General features: G+C 41.8%; 2 protein-coding genes across 4 annotated transcripts in view; one reads left to right on the top strand and one right to left on the bottom strand.

Moving 5' to 3' along the window:
- The window catches only part of COL6A6 (collagen type VI alpha 6 chain), an 89,075-nt gene extending 77,140 nt beyond the window's left edge, over positions 1-11,935 (top strand). For all 3 annotated transcript variants that reach the window (XM_075921927.1, XM_075921928.1, XM_075921926.1), the window contains 5 exons: positions 151-644; positions 3,919-4,015; positions 5,928-6,599; positions 7,989-8,094; positions 9,043-11,935. In XM_075921927.1, coding sequence (XP_075778042.1) covers positions 151-644; positions 3,919-4,015; positions 5,928-6,599; positions 7,989-8,094; positions 9,043-9,151 — 1,478 coding nt within the window. In that variant the 3' untranslated portion in view covers positions 9,152-11,935. The remainder of the gene's footprint in view (positions 1-150; positions 645-3,918; positions 4,016-5,927; positions 6,600-7,988; positions 8,095-9,042) is intronic.
- Positions 11,936-12,426: 491 nt separating this feature from the next.
- The window catches only part of PIK3R4 (phosphoinositide-3-kinase regulatory subunit 4), a 39,809-nt gene continuing 33,831 nt past the window's right edge, over positions 12,427-18,404 (bottom strand). The window contains exons 18-20 of the mRNA XM_075921929.1: positions 15,509-15,597; positions 14,534-14,642; positions 12,427-13,042 (exon numbers count right to left, since the gene is read on the bottom strand). Coding sequence (XP_075778044.1) covers positions 12,872-13,042; positions 14,534-14,642; positions 15,509-15,597 — 369 coding nt within the window. The 3' untranslated portion in view covers positions 12,427-12,871. The remainder of the gene's footprint in view (positions 13,043-14,533; positions 14,643-15,508; positions 15,598-18,404) is intronic.

Raw genomic sequence — 18,404 nt, 5'->3', positions numbered from 1 at the left:
TTATCATTTTCTGTAGAGTGAATCCCTAGATAGCATCATGTTGCATGCTATCTAGGGAAAGCAACATTAAATAGTTATTAGTTACTTGAAAATAGCTTGCATTTTTTTTTTATCTTCTGTGATGTTTATAACAACTGTTTTATGTTCTAGGAAAACCAGAATGTCCAGTGTATCCAACAGAACTAGTGTTTGCTTTGGACATATCCCAGGATGTCACATCCCAGTTATTTGAAAGAATGAGAGAAATTGTAACAACAGTAGTGAATCACACCAAAATTAGAGAAAGCAACTGCCCCGTGGGAGCCAGAGTCGCTATTGTATCCTACAATTCCAATATCCGTTATCTGATCCGCTTCTCCGAGTTCTACAGTAAGAACCAGCTCCTTGCCAAAATTAAAAATCTGGCTTATGAGAGGTCTTCAAGTGAACGGAATATTGTCAATGCAATGAGATTTGTTGCCAAGCATATTTTCAAACGAACTCTCCCAAGTCCTAATGTCAGAAAAATAGCAGTGTTTTTCAGCAATGGGCCATCTGTAAATGAAGTGGCTGTTAACACAGCAGTTCTAGAGTACAGTGCATTTGATATTGTTCCAGTGGTTATTGCTTTTAATGATGTGCCCATCATCAGAAGTGCTTTCATGGTAAGAAAATCACTAACATTTTCTTTTTGATGTTCAGCAATAAGACTTTGTATTTCACAGCCTTCAAAACATAGTGGGGTCACATTCAACTTTTGGTGTAACTCCATTGTCTTCAGCGGAGTTACAGCCAGAAAAGAACTGGCCCACAGTATTAGTGGTTTGTAATCATATATGGGACCAAATCCTGCAGTACTTCCATGAATAGTCCTTAATAATGCTAGTGATTCCATTCAAGTTAGTACACAAACTTGTATAAGGATTGTGCATCCTGTAAGATTCTTAATCAGCGAATTCAATAAATTCAGGAAAACCTGGCCTGATTCTCCACTGGCTTACACCTTATATTGTCTGTCGTTTACCACTGTGCAAAATGCAGAATGACAGTAAAACTACCAAACCAGTGTGGGGGTGTTTTCCACTCACTGTGCATCGGGAAGGTGGAGCGTAAAAGATGATTACACAATGGGCAAAGCAGTGGAGAATCATTACTGTGTGGTAGCTTGCAGAGATATCACTGATTACATAATCTACAAATAGCAGAGTTGCAATTGTAGCTGGGGGTTTTGTTCGGCCTGCTGAATCTTGATTACTGTTGATGTGTGAAATGGAAAGAACCCAAGTTGACTGTCAACAACCAAATTGAGTTGGTGGGGGGAGGAGGTGTCAGACTGAAAAAGTATCTTTAATGCTGACTGTGCAAACTTGGTATGAAAATCATCAAGGGACACTGAATATGGAGAGCCATACATGAGTAGTTATCTTTAGGGTGGCAGAGACATTTAAGCTTAGATTTCCCAACAAAAAATATCAAAGAGCGGATCAGTGCAGTCTGCATAGTTTTAGGGTCAATTACTTTTAGGTTACAGTATTTTTATTCTTATTTTAAGAATATGTCATGCTTCATAAATATGTCAGTCTCTCAAATCAGTGTTGGCTAAAAATACAAATTACAGAAAGTGAGCACAGGATTTTTTTTGCATCACGCCCTTCTGCCCATCCAGCACAACTTTAATGTTACTTTAACATGGATTGAGGTATCTAATATTAGGTGTAGTTCCTGTCCAGCTATCTAACTTGTTCTGTGATGACACTGCCAGTTCCTACAGTATAATTATTGGGTAACACTGTCCTGGGCAAATGGGCAAAATGAGCTGGATTTGAACCTTTAGAGCACTCATTACACAGTGTATAAAAATGTATTCTGTGCTTAGTGCTACTCCAGTACATTCTCTGAAGAGATGGTTCTTTTGCAGCAGTTTTTTACTGGAAGGGAGAAAAATTGGTTGGAATTTTACAGCTTCAACATTCTGTGCTTTGAAGTTGTAAAAATGACTTTCAGAAGAGCATGTTGTCATGGATTTTCTTGGAACTCACGTAATCTCTTTCCAGGAGAAAGACTGGAAGCCAAACACAAAGATACAGTTGCTACCATTAAGATGTATCAGTTTCACAAAAGGATGTGGAGTAGACAGCCACCATCCAGGGAGCTCCTCTGCAGCAGGATGCTGCATCTGCCTCAGATCCCCCTTGGAATCCACCTGTGTAAAGGAATGTTGTCTCTCTCAGCAGCAAATTCAAACCTTCTACATAAATAAAAAAGGTCACAATCCACAGATCCCCAATAGTTAAACAGTTCTATTCAAAACTCCAGGTCCTAACACAGCAGCTCTTCAATCCTTTGCAAAGGTCATCATTTCCCAGTCACCCACCCAAGAGTCACAAACCACTAGATCCCAGTTCCTTTAGCCCCTGTTCCAGGTCCTGCTCTCCAAGAGCCACAACGCTTCTCCTGTAGACTCAAGGCAGGTCTCCTGGGACAGAACTCTTCATAGTGTTCCACAGAGCCAGGCCTTCTACCTGGTGAGTTCTACCCCTGATCAGGGAATGTCCCTCCAAGACAACTCCACTGCTCTGAACACTGCTTCCTGCAGTCTTACACTGAGGCTTCCCCTACTGTTGTATTCACACAGGCCTCTCTGCCTGTAACCCCTATCCACAAGATCTACCTTCCAGCATCAATCCTTCTTGTTTTGGGATCAGCTTCTCCTAACCAGCCAGGTTCTTCCCCTTGCTCAGGTGCTTCTGCACAAGCTCTTCTTTAATTCCACAGGGTTCCCCTGCTCTGGTCAGGCCCTACCACTGACCTTTTGTTTCCAGTGGCTCTCTGCATATCTCTCTACTGCTGCATTTCTCCCTATGTCTCTCCTGTTCTACTGCAGCTTGCATGTCCCTTTCTCTGCCTTCTTCAGTTAGCACTCTTGAGACCTCTGAGTCACTGGCTCTGTTTCTCCTCGAAGGTCAAAGCTGAGGTACCCTCTTTGAGTCTAATTGAAGATCAACTGACCAGTCACAGGTACGCTGGCCTCCTCTCTCTTAAAGGACCAGCATTTTTTAAGACTACAAGTGTTGGCTTTACAGTGGCACGTTTAAAAGGTGAGAGATGGAAGCATGGAGTAAGTAATCTAGAGGCAGGTAGTTGAGGGATACATGGCATGCTTCATAAATATGTCAGTCTCTCAAATCAGTGTTGGCTAAAAATACAAATTACAGAAAGTGAGCACAGGATTTTTTTGCATCACACACTTCTGCCCCTCTCCCCCCTCTTCCTTTTATGTAATACCTACTAGCTTACCGTACATTGCAGTGGTGGAAAGAGAGCCATTTCAGACTAGAAGAAGATGCCCGGTGTCACCGATTCCCAGTTTGAGCATGTATTCCTCTAGCCCCTCCATTGAAGTCAATGGGAATTCTCTTCAAGGAGACACTGAAGGACAAGATTCAGGAGCAGCTACTGTTTGGAAACACTCATTGTAGCATTGTTGTTTGGAGAATTGTTTCTTGAATCCATACTCCTGCTCGGAAGACTAGAGCATGCAGTGTCTTGGTTTTGGACACACTTTTAAAGTCACATCAGTTCTCTACTGAATTAACTGTGTGTTAGATGAAACAACTCCAAATCTCACATATGAGCTAACTCTGAGATTTGAAACACTCCAGCTCCTACAAAGGGAAAACTTCAGCATGGAGGTGCCAAGCCAGAGCCCAGCACAAAGAAAACGGGAGCCCAAGTGATTGGGAAATTGGAGGTTTCTCTAGAGGCTTTCAGGGTCACCAAGGTGTTTTCAGGCTGGAGAATATACAGAATTGCTATTGGTTAAGGGGGGTTTTGGGGCTGATGCCTGACTGAGAAATGCATATAATTCTCTGTGAATGTCTGATGTGAACACAACTCACCACTTGCTTCTGCACTAAAGCCTTTTATTGTTCTGTATAGATGGATGATACTGGATTGTACAAGGTAATAATTATTGATCAAGACAATGACTATGAGTCATCACTAGAACAATTTCAGCGCTGCACTCTTTGTTATGGTAAGATCCATATGTATTAGTGAAAAAATGTTATTATTTAGTGCTGCCTGGCAAAAAACATGAGAGAGGCTGGCAAAAAGTTAGAAAAAGCATTGTTGTTTCAAATAACCACAGCTGAATTTTCTGGCTTTATTTCTTCTTCACAAGATAACTCCTAAAAGGAGGGAACTTCCCAGGGAGTAGCGTGTTGAATCATGATTTACAAGCAATAGCTTCTGCCCACTGTTTGTACTGCCGAATTTTTCGTAGGAGACAATGTACTCAAATGCATAAAAATGTTTAAATCCTTCACATGCTTCAGCTATTATATTGCTGAACAGCAAAATTACTTGCAAGTTAATGACCTAGTGACTATTTATATCCATATAAGAGGCCCTTCTGCTATCTGCCATCCAAGGTCAATGTCTAGTTGGGTAAAAATAAAAATCTAGTGAATTTAATTATACAGTCAAGTTGGGGCCAATTAATTTAATTGAAACAAGCCGTGTTTCCAGCTTCCAGAGGAAGGCTCCCTGGTGAGCAGCTCTTCCAGTGCCCCAGACTGTGTAGAACAACTTCCTCTGGAGGTTCCAAAGTAGCCTCCACAGAACGTCAAGGGGCGGGGGCTGCTTTGAAAACCTATGAGCTGCACTAAAAGACTGAGTGGAATTGCTTGAATGAATGCATGAGGAACTAAGGCCAGTTGCAGCATTCCCTACATTTCTGATAAAGTTGTCATGTGCTTGGATTCTTGTATATCCATATAGAGGGAGTTCAGGGGAGGCTTTGGCCTTAGGAGCTAGGGTACTGCTTTGCTGGAGGTCACTCACCCCCTTGATAGATAAAGCTCCCCAGCAAGCAGGTCGTGGGCAAACTGTACCATCCCTTGGAATCAGGCAACCTGCTCAGTCAGGCATGGATAGAAAGTAGGGGCATGGCCCTGACTCCTCCTTAGCCTTCTCCATCTACTTTGGGGGTGTACACAGAGAGCAACCTGCATTCCCCTGAATGCAGGGATCATGATTGTCCCCAGGCCTTGCACGCTCTGTTCCTTGTGCTGCCCACTATCTCAGTGTGTTCACATTAGGCCTAAGGACAGTCTGCTCCTGAAATTATCCTTGGGAAATGTAGAATGCATGAAATATCAGCAAAGCTGACACATACTGCTAAGTCTGACTCCAGCAACTCACCCGTCTTCACATGTAGTGAGGCATTTTTTAATGTTTTTCTATAATGCTTAAAGACATTTTAGGAGGTGGCTGTTACAAATTTTCAGTGTACATGGCATCTTATTCCATTGGAAAGAAGGGGTAGAATTTGGTATGTAATTCTGAAGGATACTGCACACCTTTAAGCGTTCAGGGGGTATGAAGCATCCAACCTGATCAAAATAGGGAAATCTACATAAAACACTCTAGCACTCAAAGTGGGTTTTTTTGAACAAGACATGTCTCATTATATTTTTAATTCAAGGCTACTACATATACTTGTTTTCCCAAATAAGAATTCCGTGATAATTTCTAATATAATTCCAATGTATGTTGTGGTACAAAGACCTTAGAAGAGAATTCCTTATATATTTAGAGCCTTGTGTTTTAGGAACGTATTGCAAAGTTGCTTCTGGCTCAAAATTTGCATCAATCTAAATATTGCCACAAATGTCCCCAGTCTCCCAGACCAAGAGAATGGAAGAGAATTTTTAAGGTTAATGAGGTCTAATCTTGTGAGGAACAGATTATGGCACAGGATCAGGCCCTTAGCTTTCTGATTTTAACTATACATTAACTTTTACAGAAGTAGTAGATTGTTGTTAATATTGTACGGTTAAGCTCTTTAATCTTCTCCGGAACTGGGAGCTTAGATGACATTTCTCTTGTCACATTTTCAGTATCTTAAGAAGGGAAATGCAAACCAATGTTCTGTTTATTTACAGACAAATGCAAACCAGATGACGTTTGCGAACGCCGCATCTCCCGATCACCACGGACATATGTGGACACTGCTTTCATTTTGGACAGCTCCCAGAAAATGAGCGGTGCTGACTTTGCGAAAGTGAAAAACTTTCTGAGCACAGCACTTGATAACTTTGACATTTCTTCCGACCCAGTTTCTTCCATCGGCGATAGGGTGGCTGTGGTGAGCCATGCGCCACCAGATTTCAATCCCCGCTCATCGAGGAGGAGCCCTGTAAAGGAAGAGTTTAACTTTGTCACCTACAACAGTAGACAGTTAATGAAAAGACATATCCAAGGATCTGTGCAACAGCTTAATGGACCTGCTGCTCTTGGCCATGCCATACACTGGACAATTGATCATGTTTTCTCAACTGCACCCCACCTCAGAAAACACAAGGTTATCATTGTTATATCGGCTGGAGAAACAAGTCAGTGGGACAAAGAAACGTTAAAGAGTGCATCTCTGAGAGCCAAGTGCCAAGGATATTCTCTTCTTGTAATTTCATTAGGACATGCATATAACCACAAAGAATTGGAAGAGCTGGCTAGTATTCCCACTGAACAGCATTTAATTGAGCTGGGCAGAGTCCACAAGCCTGAACTTGACTATGTAGTGAGATTTATGAAACCATTTGTGCATCTCCTCAGACGTAAGTTATGTGAAAGCTATTTCATTGGTCTTCAATGAATGTCCAGCACCCTTGGGTAACAGTCTTCCATAGATCCAGAAACACATTTAGCATAGAGATTTCAGTTCAGGTTTCCTATTCTAAAGTCCCTCAGTTCTGTGCTCAATGGGTCAATTTAAATACATAAAGGGTGAAAAGATGGTTTCATTCCATGCTTGTTCGTTCTTAAGGCTGTCTAATAAGACTATCAACTTTGTTGATCTCAATAGGTTTTATGATGGGAAACCTGTCATCTAGGAATTAAACTAAGGCCCCTAGTCTTACTTCACATAGATCACCCAACGACTATTGTCAGATCTCAGTGACTTTAGATCACTTCTAGCTTCTACGCAGCTTGGACCAGTGACCTAGGCTGAGAACTTGATATCCTATTAGCAGTTCCATACAAAATGCTGGCCTAGTTAGTAGATCAGTAAGTGATATGTCAGACAGTTTGTTGTGCTCTTTGGGTCACTTGAATACACATCAGAAGAACCTGCAGACAGGAGATGGATTTAGTACAATCTATGTTGCTTACAATCTGCAGCAGCCCTTGTGGACTCATTGATGGAATGATGCTAGAGGAAACTACGAAGCATAACTGGAGCTCCCGTGCCATTGTTCTCATTCTACTTCTCTTTTTCTTTCTTTCAAGGAGTCAGCATTTTAAAACTGTACGGGGAGGCGGGGCAGAGCTGATTTGGGAGTGGTAGTATGATAGAGGGTTAATGATGGACATTGAGTAGTTCTTTGGTTTGCAGACAATTACAATGGCCCTTGAAGCAGCTCGGTCTGCAGTCAGAGACCAGGGGGCTACATTCTTCCTTCCCTCCCCCACTCCAATTTCCTCTTCCAGTTTTCACCAAGGTCAATAGAGCGCCGCACATTGATGACTAGGTAAATTCAGGGAGGATAAATCCATCAATGGCTATGAGCCCAGATGGGCAGGGAGGGTGTTCTTAGCCTCTGTTTGCCAAAGGCTGGGAGTGAATGGCAGGGGAGGGATCACGTGATGATTGCCTGTTCTGTTCAGTCCCTCAGGGGCACCTGGAATTGGCCACTGTCAGCAGACAGGATAGAGGACTTTTGTTCTGACCCAGTGTGGCTGTTCTTATGCTTACACCATTCCCTGTGATTTTTGTAATAGCCTAGCTGTGATACCCAGAAGTAGTTGTGTTACATCCAAACAGAAAGGCCATCAAGCTACCTCCAAGCCCTTGCAAGCTCTGCCAGTAATGCGTCTTGCTGCTGGGTGAATGAAGTCCGTCTTGGAAGAAATACACGGGGGCAGAAGAGGAAACAGTGAATGAAAACTGTTTCAAATTGAATTGAGTTGGTACAGTTTGTTCTAGTGTTTTGTTTTCTCAACAGGTGCAATCAACAAATATCCACCAGAAGAGCTCAAGAGAAATTGTACCAGAATCAGGTCTCATGAAGTTCTGAAACCAGAACTTACACCAAGGCGTGAACAAGTTCCGTGAGTCCAGACATTTATTTTCTTATGGTCTGTGGTTACTTATGGGCTAATCGATGAGAGCACCTAGATGTTCTCTTGGGTAGCCCTGAACCTGCAGACACGCTTCACTTTACATGTGAGTAGTTCTGTTGGTCAGTAATTTTGGGTAATTTTCATGAGGCATAAGGGATCGGTCGGTAAAGACTTCCCCAGCCGACAGATCCGCGTCTAGACTGCCACACTGTGCTGGATCAGTTGATCGTTGGCATAGCGTGGTGGCCATGTTTATTTTAATGAAGCAGGGATTATTTAAATCCCTGCTTCACTGACTATGCCGGGTAAACTAGTTAACATGGCTCCGTCGACAGAGCCATGTAGTCTAGACATACCTTTTGTGTTCTGCCATCAATGTCATTTTAAAAAATTGAAAACTGTATAGAACCACAAAAAAGATTTAAAAGCTTATAATTTGCACCTGGCTTTAAAGTCTTCTCCTATCCGTTTCCTGCCTGTCCTATAGAACTCATCCGTGAAAGCATCACCTCCCTTATGCAAGTGGTAGGATTTTTTGGGGCTACATATGGTTTCAGACTGTAGTTCATAGTAGGCTGTGGTATAAATGTGCCCATCCCTATCCTGCTTCACACTGTGTGGACCATGATGCTGCACATTAACAATTCATTTTATTGTGCTTTGAGCTACCCACTAAGTGCATTAGAGAACTCTTAAAAGCACAACAGCAGGGCCTGTATGGCTACTTACTGCAGGGCAGGGTAGGATCATAGCTCAGCTTGCTGCAAATGGTGAAGACAAGCCTTTATTGACATGTGAATACCGTTGTCCATGAGCGGTTTTAGTTAAGACTTGAACATAAGGAAAAGGGCAGAAATTTGAAATGAAGTTCGCTAATTCCAGTTCCTTTTGAGACCTCCTGCCAAGCCAAAATGTTCCCTGTTCTTCTATCCCCAGCCTTCTCGGAGAAGACGACGTGTCAGGAAGTGAGGTCATGCTTGGGGATGAATTTATTGGTTATGAGCCTTCAGTACAGATGTTCCAGGATGAGCTAATGGTCCTCTAAATGTCAACGTTTTTGCAACCAATCACATCAATCCTTGGTACCTATGGACATAATGGAGAATTCTGCCAAGACACACAGAAGGAAAGAAAACATGAGTCATGTCTGATGGAAGTGGAAAGAAAGGAAGATATCTCCATAATCCCTCACTGAACAGTGGGGACAGTTTAACCTTTGGATCCCTCTGGATAACTTCCCTCACACATCTTTAGAATATATTAGAACTAAATATACCAGCTCTTCTCTCTCTCTTCCTCCTCTTCCACCCAGCAACCTAACTTCTTTCCTGTCCTCTGTAAACTCAGCACACCAGGACAGAAAGAGGACCTGTACACAAGCAGGCACTTTCCTGTCACCATTCACCACATTTGTCAATTAGCCTCTAGCACAGGGCCATGGAACTATGAAACAGCTATTCTAACTACCTGCAGCTATTCTCCCCTGGTTGATTCCCAATGTGAGATGGGGCAGGACTGGTAGCAGTGGAACAGGCTCTTATGTGACTCTGCCATGGCTGCCTCCTACCCCAGACCTAGATCTTCTCAGGGAACCACACATTCTCAGCAAAATCTGAAGACCTGTCCCACTTGAACTGTTGTGACCAGAATTAACTAACATTAATGATGTGAACATGATCAAATAGTCAAATGGCACCAAGGAAGAACATGGAGGCTCGTGTATTATAAACATAGTTAGGATTTTGGTTGGATTTGCAGTCACTGCAGTTTACTGGTTGGGTGCGTCTAGACTGGCAAGATTTTGCACAAAAGCATCCGCTGTCTACACTGGCCGCTTGAATTTGCGCAAGAGCACTGACTTTGTAATGTACAAAATCAGTGCTTCTTGCGCAAATATTTGCCCGCTCCCGCTCAGGGATAAGCCCTCTTGCGCAAGAATACTTGTGTAAGAGGGGCAGTGTAGACAGGCACCTTAATTTTTTGCGCCAGAAAGCCCGATGGCTAAAATGGCCATTGGAGCTTTCTTGCACAAAATTGTGTCTATATTGGCCACTGATGCTTTTGCACAAAAGCCAATCTAGCTGCTCTTTTGCAGAAATACTTGTAACGGAAAAACTTTTCAGTTAAAAGTATTTCCACAAAAGCATGCCAGTCTAGACGCAGCCATTGTGTTTTCAGAATGCCGTGAAGAGAGCTGTATATAAGGTCTCATGGCTGAATATTATGGCAATTGGAAGTGGAAATAAACATATTCTTGGAAAATATTGAGCATATTGAATAGCAAAGAGCTAGTCCTGCTTTAACTCCCTTAACTACAATGCTTCATGCATACATAGTGCAGTGTCCCATAGACACTGGCTCTATGAGCTGTCCAGAGATCTGTTCCCAGCCTGACCCTTTTGGAGAGGTGCATAGTACATGCTCAGGCTGTGTATGGCAAGAGGCTAAGATCTGGCCATTGGTCACTGTTTTGGTGGAAAGACACAGTCTACCTTCATACAACACTGATAGGAAAGAAAATAAAGCATGTCTTTTCAACCCTCTGTACGGACAGTCTCATCGTCATCACGCAGACAAGGAATTACTTGTTTGTTTTACAGATGTCTGGAACCAAACACATTTTAAACAATGAAATGATTAAATATGGCAGTGGGGCTGAAGAAACTACCTATGCTGCATAGCTCCGACCTCTAAAAATTCCCCTATTTGCCCCTGACAATGATTTATTGTCTAGAAGCAATGTGGACATAATCTGTCAGCTATAGAATCATTTGAGTCCTTTAAAAATAAGCATTGTTATTTTAAAAAACTTGACTATGTCCATCCATATGCCTCAAAGGGTCTGTGGCTCTGTAGTACGAAATTTGCTCTACTCCCATTTGTTTCAGTGGGAAGTGAGGACACTTTGAAATTAATAGGGCCGGGCCCTTGAGAAACCGTCTCATTCCCAGGTCTGTTGTGCTTTGTGAGAGGCATCAGTGGGTGTACAGCTTCTCCTTCCGTGCACAAAGTGGAGTGCAAATTCCTTACAGTGATATTTTACTTTCTATACTCCTTTTACAGGTGTAAGTTGCATTACAGGAAGAAGGCTTATCAGTCAGTGCTGTGCTTTTCCAGATAGAGTAACTATTTAATTGGCGACTGAATTATTTCCTTTAGATCAAGGGTGGGGAACTTACGGCCCAGAGGCCAGATATGGGCCCTGGGTTGCCTAGATCTGGCCCCCACGGCTTAAGGCCTCCCCCCTCTATTGGGAAGCCCATGTTAGCACTTGAGCTTGCTCTGCCCTCCCCCAGTCTCTTACTCTCAACTTATTTTTCTGTGGGTCACCAGTCCCTGGCTCAGAAAACATTCCCCATCCCTGCTTTAGATCAAGGAGCGCTCTAAAACAACAGTGAACATCTAACAGGAAGCATCTATTGTCCTTTAAACATAAGGCTTGTAAAAAGAAATTTTCCAATGTAAGTTCTTTCCATCAGAAAATGTTGATTCCATGGAATTGAAGCATTTCACTCGATTGTGTCTATTCCATCAAGTTTTGATGGAAACCAAAATGACTGGCTGCTGCTGGTCTGGCCAGCATGCCACTCTAGAAGTTTTCAACAGTGTCTATTCCACAGAAAATTCTGTATTTCCAATTCCTTGTTCTGATTTGAAACAACAATTACGGGTTTTATGGGAGAAAACTTTCAGTTCTTACACAAATGTACTTGTATAGTGACAAGTTTACTATATACCTTCTATCACTATGCTAGCATCATACGGAGCTATTTAATGTGTGTTACACAGCATGTCAAGGTACCAATTAAACTATCCACTTGAAACTTCATATGGCGTCTTTTTTCATGTAATCATAATAGTTAAAGACAATACTCGGTGCTACTCCCATGGGACCTTAGGAACAAGACCAGAAGTGGTGAGCATGGTGGGAGATCCTTGTTCTTTTACAAGTCATTACTTACATGCAAGAGCCCACATGGCCTATTCATGCAGCAGGGAGTTTTTAGATACATCACAAGCAGACAAATCATATCATCACTGTTTTTGTGAAAAAATAAGGGTATAAGAAAACATTATGCATCACTCATTCTGTGGCTTACATGTTCATTACAGTGGAAGTGCGTGGGGAGTAGCAAGAAGTGCTTAAAATGTTTTTTTTCCTCCTGCAAAATATCACTGGGCTTTCAATTCTCGTTAATATAAAATGCTCAGTAAATATGGTGAAATTGCCCTGGAACTGTGATACAGTGAAGCAGAAACCTGGCACGTTTCAGTAGACAAAAGGGCCAATAGATACTGAAGACAAAACTACTGTGCAAGTAAGCTCATATGGGGTTTATTCTTTGATATCAACTATATATTAATGAGAGTATACATGGACATTAGTGCAACAAAATATTTCTTCTTCCAGATTCAATGTAAAAAAAAATATCAGGCTTCATAAATACTGTCTATGTAGGAGTCAGCAGCTTTCATTATGTTTATAACCTGCAACGTAATATTTCAAAAACTGTTTTATTATAGGTTCCTGAAGAATGGTATGGTTACCACCACACTAACCACTACTTCTTCATAAACTGCTTCTGCTTGTTACTTTCCGAAAGTGTTACAGAAATCAAGCAGCTGTAATAAAATAACTGAAAGGACCTTCGGACAAGTCTTAATAACCATACTGATTGATATATGGTCATCTTCATATTCTTCAGAGTCAGCATAATTCTATTATTTATTACAAATATTTACATATTATATATTAGTGCAATCTTTACTTCCACACTTTAACAATTCCATCTCTTGATGCAGTTACTATAAAACCTTGAGTAGTCTGGAAAGTAGCAATGTCTGTGATGATATCATGGTGTCCAACTGGTAGAGATTCTGGTCCCCGACGAGGGGTCTCATCTGTAGGGCCCAACTTCTGTTTGTTTTGAATTTCCTGTTTGAGAGTGAAAATATTAAAATAAACAAGTCTCCAGTAGTATATGAATTTAACAGGACGTTTCATAGTCTGGCGACTAGAAAGACCATTACAAATCAACATAAGTTTTCCTTTGCCAAATGTTCTCCTCCTATTACTGAAACAGGGGTGTGTGTTTAAGGCCGTGTGTACACTACAAGGAAAATCACTGCTGCCATGATCAATCTTCAGGATTCAATTTAGCGAGTCTAGTTCAGACTCACTAAATCAAACTCAGAGGATGCCCTCACCAGCATCCGGTACTCCTTTTGTGAGGAGTAGGGAGCCCATGGGAGCATGTACTCCTGTCAGCCTTACTTTGTGTGGATGCCACCAACCTCAGCTTAAGATAAACTGACTCCAGTTACATATTAACCACAGCTGGAGCTGAGTACTGCAAGCTGAGCTGCTGAGTCTACTGTAGAGTTGGCCTAAAAGCCCTTTTCCTTCACAATCTAGCTTCTTGATCCTGAACTAAAGTAATAATTCTGTATTAGTAGATAGGGGAACAAGATAGGTATCTCAAATTCAGTATTACAACTTCAGGAAAGGAAAAGCTGATGAGAGAAAATGTATGCTTAGTCATCTTCATGGAAAACAATCCTATGGAAAAGAACCAGCCCATCTAGGATTTTTAAACTAATAGTTCTGTAGCAGGGATATCAATTGTTAAATATTATAGAAGAATCTATTCAAATTCCACAGAGTTTTACAGTAATCTTTTGAGAATCTACCAGTTTTTCCTAATTATGTAGGATTTTTTCCATACAGAAAAATTCTCATAAAATTGGCTTAAAGGAATAAAATAAATTGACAGCTGATTTTCTATATTAAAGAAATTTATAAAAAATGCCTCCTTAATAGAAATCTCTTAAACGCCATGTATTCAGTTAAATAATCGATACAAAACATTACAAAGCCAAATATAAAGCAGTAAATCTGTAACTGCTGGAAGTCATTTTGAGGGATACAATCACAGCAGAAATCTGACATGAAAACATTCCCGTACTTTTCGGATGTGATTTAAGTTGTGCTTCGACTGTTTTTAATTATCCCATAAGGAACAAACAGCGTACTTACAGCACTGCATAAATAATTTGTGTACTCAACCTCTTGCAGGACAAATTCCACACTAATTGGGTAACAGTTTTTAGTGGAAATGCCTCAATGTCCAGAAAGTCAAAATATTAAACTGTTAAATCTCTGAGTTCCAGGATCACAAAAGTCAACCAAAGATATCAGGTTTTCCCAATGAATACTATTCGTTAGTATTGTTTGTCAAAACAAGCACTATTTGGGTTTAAACATTATTGCTGCCTCTGAAATATGACCTGTTGAGGGACTGAAGTCATCAATGCATAGTAGTAGTAAGTAGAGGAACCAGAAATGAAAGTGTTCCTCTCCTCATACTGGTGTACTTGAACACTGGCCTGGAGAGGCAATTAAAAAAAACAAAACAGAACAGAATACCTGAACCACTTCTGTGCCTTCAATTATCTTCCTATAGTAGGATACCAATGGGCAATTGGCACTTCCTGCAACAATGTATGATCTCTCAGGGTAAGCCATCTCCCAAAATCTAAGAGAGTGAAGGAAAAACAAACAAAACAAAAACATGCATAAGCCAAAGAAGGTAAGAAATGCTTAACGGTGGTAGGTCTCAATACAACTTTGTAAGAACTTTCTTCCCCTGGTAAAAATCAGACTAGACTTTATAGGCTGAAGGGAAGAGTTACAGGTTATAAATACAGAAAATCAAAGTTAATCATATTTGTTCACAGGGCATCACTAATTGCTGCATCCAGCACAGCATATCTAGCAGTTTACAAAGGCTCTTATCTCCATTTTGCAGATGGGAAAGTGAGACTCGAGAAGTTAAAGACACTGGTCTAATGTAACAGGCAGCAATAACGAGGAATAGAAGGCTATGTCTACACTATGAGACTATTTCGAAAGAAAAATTCCTGAAATAACTATAGGGAAGCCTCAAAATTAATCCAAGGCAGGCTCCCTTAATGTGGATACGCTACCTCGACTTAGAGCCCAAGGAAGCACCGGAGAATAGTTACTTTGACTGACTCTGGGGAGTAGTTACTTCGACTACAGCGTCCACACTAACACTATTTCGAAATAAGCATTATTCCTCATCACAAGCAGGAGTTGTTACTTCAAAATAACAAGCCCATTGTTTTGAAATAATTTTGAAATAACGGGCTTGCTGTGTGGACGCTCACCTTGTTATTTCAAAATGAGGGGAATAATTCCCCAGTGTAGACATGTCCAAACAGAGACATGTCTCTTGAATCTGTGGAAAAAAGAGTAACATTCAATTGCCCAAACTTATAATGGACCAATCTGTAAATACTACAGCCACTACTGCTAAAGGGTTCGATTACTTTAAAAAAAAAATTACATCTTTAAAGAGATTCCTCAAAGTATTTTTACCTTATTTTCATGTCTGAACCTGCAGTTAGTAATATGGGATTTCCATCTGCAGGACTACAGTATATTCCATGAACACTGTGAGGCGACGGCTAATTGGGGAAAATAAAAACATGTTACTATCTCCAAAAATGTTCTTGTACCAAATTTCTAATTTATGTTGCCAAACAAGACAGGAAGCCTTTGTTTCAACACAAAATCAAAGTGTGATGAATTGGTATCTGGTAAATAGTCAAATCTTAAATACATAGAGATAAAAGTCATTTATTTTTGTTCCTCTCCCAAAGCATGTAAGAGAATCTAACTCTTCCTAGGCTTTCAATGAGACATTGCCAGCTGAGTAATTCTCTCTTACAGAATTGAATAAAATTAGCAAGCTGAAAAACACAAGAATATACACTTGATGTTCTGGCAGTTCCAAAGTTATAAGAACCACCACAGCAAGACTCCTAGTTAACTGATACATAAAAACCCCAGTTATGAAAAGCTATAATTACACAGGAGATATAAGGTGGATGGACCTTATTGTTTGAATTATTATAGCCATTTAAACAACTAACTGATAAGCTCATCCCCCCACGGACAGCAACTGCTCCGTGGGATGCCAAAGCAGCCTCTGTCTGTGGAGAGCTCAGGTCCCCTTGCAGATAGGGGTGGCAGCCAGAAGCTGATCTTCGCTGGGAGCTCATTTTTAAATTAGCTTCTCTTGCAGAGTGGCAGGGGGCTCCCCGGAAACGGGGCCAGGAGTGTACTGGCTGCCAGACCCACCCCTGGAGAGTACTTTAAGTAACCGTGTAACTGCTAAAAATTGTTTCGGCTACATGATTACTAAAATACTGGTATCTAACATCCCTAATCAACATGGTTACAACAGTGGAAACATCCCTACATATGGCTATTTGAGATCAACAGAGAAGGGAGCCTAGAATTTTTATTCAGGGGGAATAGATCCTTTAAGTTAAGGATGTTAAAATGCGATTATTTGGCTAATCGTATAGTCTAAACAATTTTTATCGACTATACGATCAGTCAATAAGCGCCTCTGCAGAGCCACAGCAGGGGTAGCTCCAGAGGAGCCGACTCGAGCCAGGACTAAGCAGTCCTGGCTCATGTCGGCTCCAGTGCCACCATGCTGCGACTCTGTATTTTAACTGCAGTAAGAACCACTGGGCTCTAAATACATTTAAAATGCAGAGGCGCAGCGATCAGTCAAGCTAGGGGCTGCTCGGTCCTGGCTCATGCTGAGTCCAACAGCCCCTATTTGTAACGGACAGCTCTGTCTGCCACGAACAGGGGCTCATGCTAGAGCAGCCCGTTTGTGGTGGCCAGGGCTAGCCGCAGGCAGAGGCTACTCCGGCAGTAGTCCCTGCCTGAGGCTAACCCTGGCCACCGCAAACAAGGGTTGCTTGGCAGCTACATCCCTTATCTGCTGGGGAGGGGGGGGCAGCTCCTTGCTGGGACCCCTGCAGACAGGTGCTGCTTCACAGCAGCACTGCAGCCAGCTCCCATCCCCACCCCTTGCTGCCTCTCACAGTGGCAACAAGAGGGGAGTGCCACAGAGAGCACAGGTGAGCAGGAATTGCTTGAGTCTCCACTTGCCCCGTGTTCCCTGCGGCACTTTTGTTTTTGAAATGTACAAAAGCCCTGCAGGGGCTCCCTGCTGAGTAGTCCCCACTTGCGCTATTTTCCACTGTGCCTCAGCCTCCACTGCCCCACCGCAGAGACAGTGCTGGGGAAGCCAGCTTTACCTATTCCACCTCCTACCCACCAACACCAACATCAGCTCCTGCTCCTCTTCCTCCCCCACTGCCTCTCTCTGGCTATGTCTACACAACGGGGCTTTATCAGAAAAAAGGTACGCAAATTGCGCTCCGCAATTACATGTCTTTTTCCGTCTACACTGGGTCAAATTTCAGAAAAAAAACAACCCTCTTTCAGAAGAGCCCTTCTTCCTCATGGGAGGAGGAAGACAGGACTTCCAAAAGAGCGCGTCTGCTCTTCCGCTTTTTTTTTTTTTTTTTTTGCAGAAGAGCAGACGTGTTCCCTGGACGTAGCAGAGTTTTTCCAGGATACCTCTGGTATCCCAGAAAAACCCCGTAGTCTAGACGTAGCCTCTAATAGAGGCGGGCGGGGGGGGGGGGGGAGGAGAGGGAGAAGGAGCGTGACTAGTTGAGTTGACTATCCAATAAGCATCTGCTTATTGGATAGTCAACTAGTCGCTTATATCCCTACTTTAAGTACAGCGTCTATTGCAGATCTGAAATGTAACATGTATGGGGGGCGGGGGGAGGTCTTAGTAATATATTTTGCTTGAAGGATTTTATTTTATTTTGTTTCCTTTCTTTTGCACTCATGGCTGGGTGTGGAGGTGCCTTTGACAAATGAATTACAGCGGGGGGAAAAAAGCATGTACATATTGCTCCATATGAAGATATATTTAATACCAACTGCTAAACACAGTGGTGGGTTTACTCTATTAAGGTGAAGTGCAATAGAATAGAGATACTGTGATGACAAGAACAAACATTTAAAGGTCATTAATTTATAAACAGACCCAAACGCAATACTATGAATTTACTCCTTTAAGTTAACATCAAAGCCCAGATATTTGCTTAGTAAGTGTTGTGAGAAAAATAGGGTGACCAAACATAGCAGTGGGTGAGTTAAATATCATTAACCCCTCCTCTACAGTAGATGAAAGGGGAATCAGGGCAATATATCTTATTCAAAACTTCTTTTTCCAGTTCCCTGCAGCCAAGGTCACTTTGCAAATGCACTACATAAAGAGGCTCTACCCCAGCTACTGAATCTAAGAAGTTTAATAAGGAAGAAATATCTAAAACCTGACAAATGAAATCAGTTAATTCCTTGAAGTTGTTTTATGTTTCTGTAGGTTCCC

The sequence above is a fragment of the Pelodiscus sinensis genome, chromosome 2 (genome assembly GCF_049634645.1).
Source record: "Pelodiscus sinensis isolate JC-2024 chromosome 2, ASM4963464v1, whole genome shotgun sequence".
Taxonomy (NCBI): Eukaryota; Metazoa; Chordata; order Testudines; family Trionychidae; genus Pelodiscus; species Pelodiscus sinensis.
Note: the sequence above shows the minus strand (reverse complement) of the source record. Positions and strands in the feature narration are given on the sequence as shown.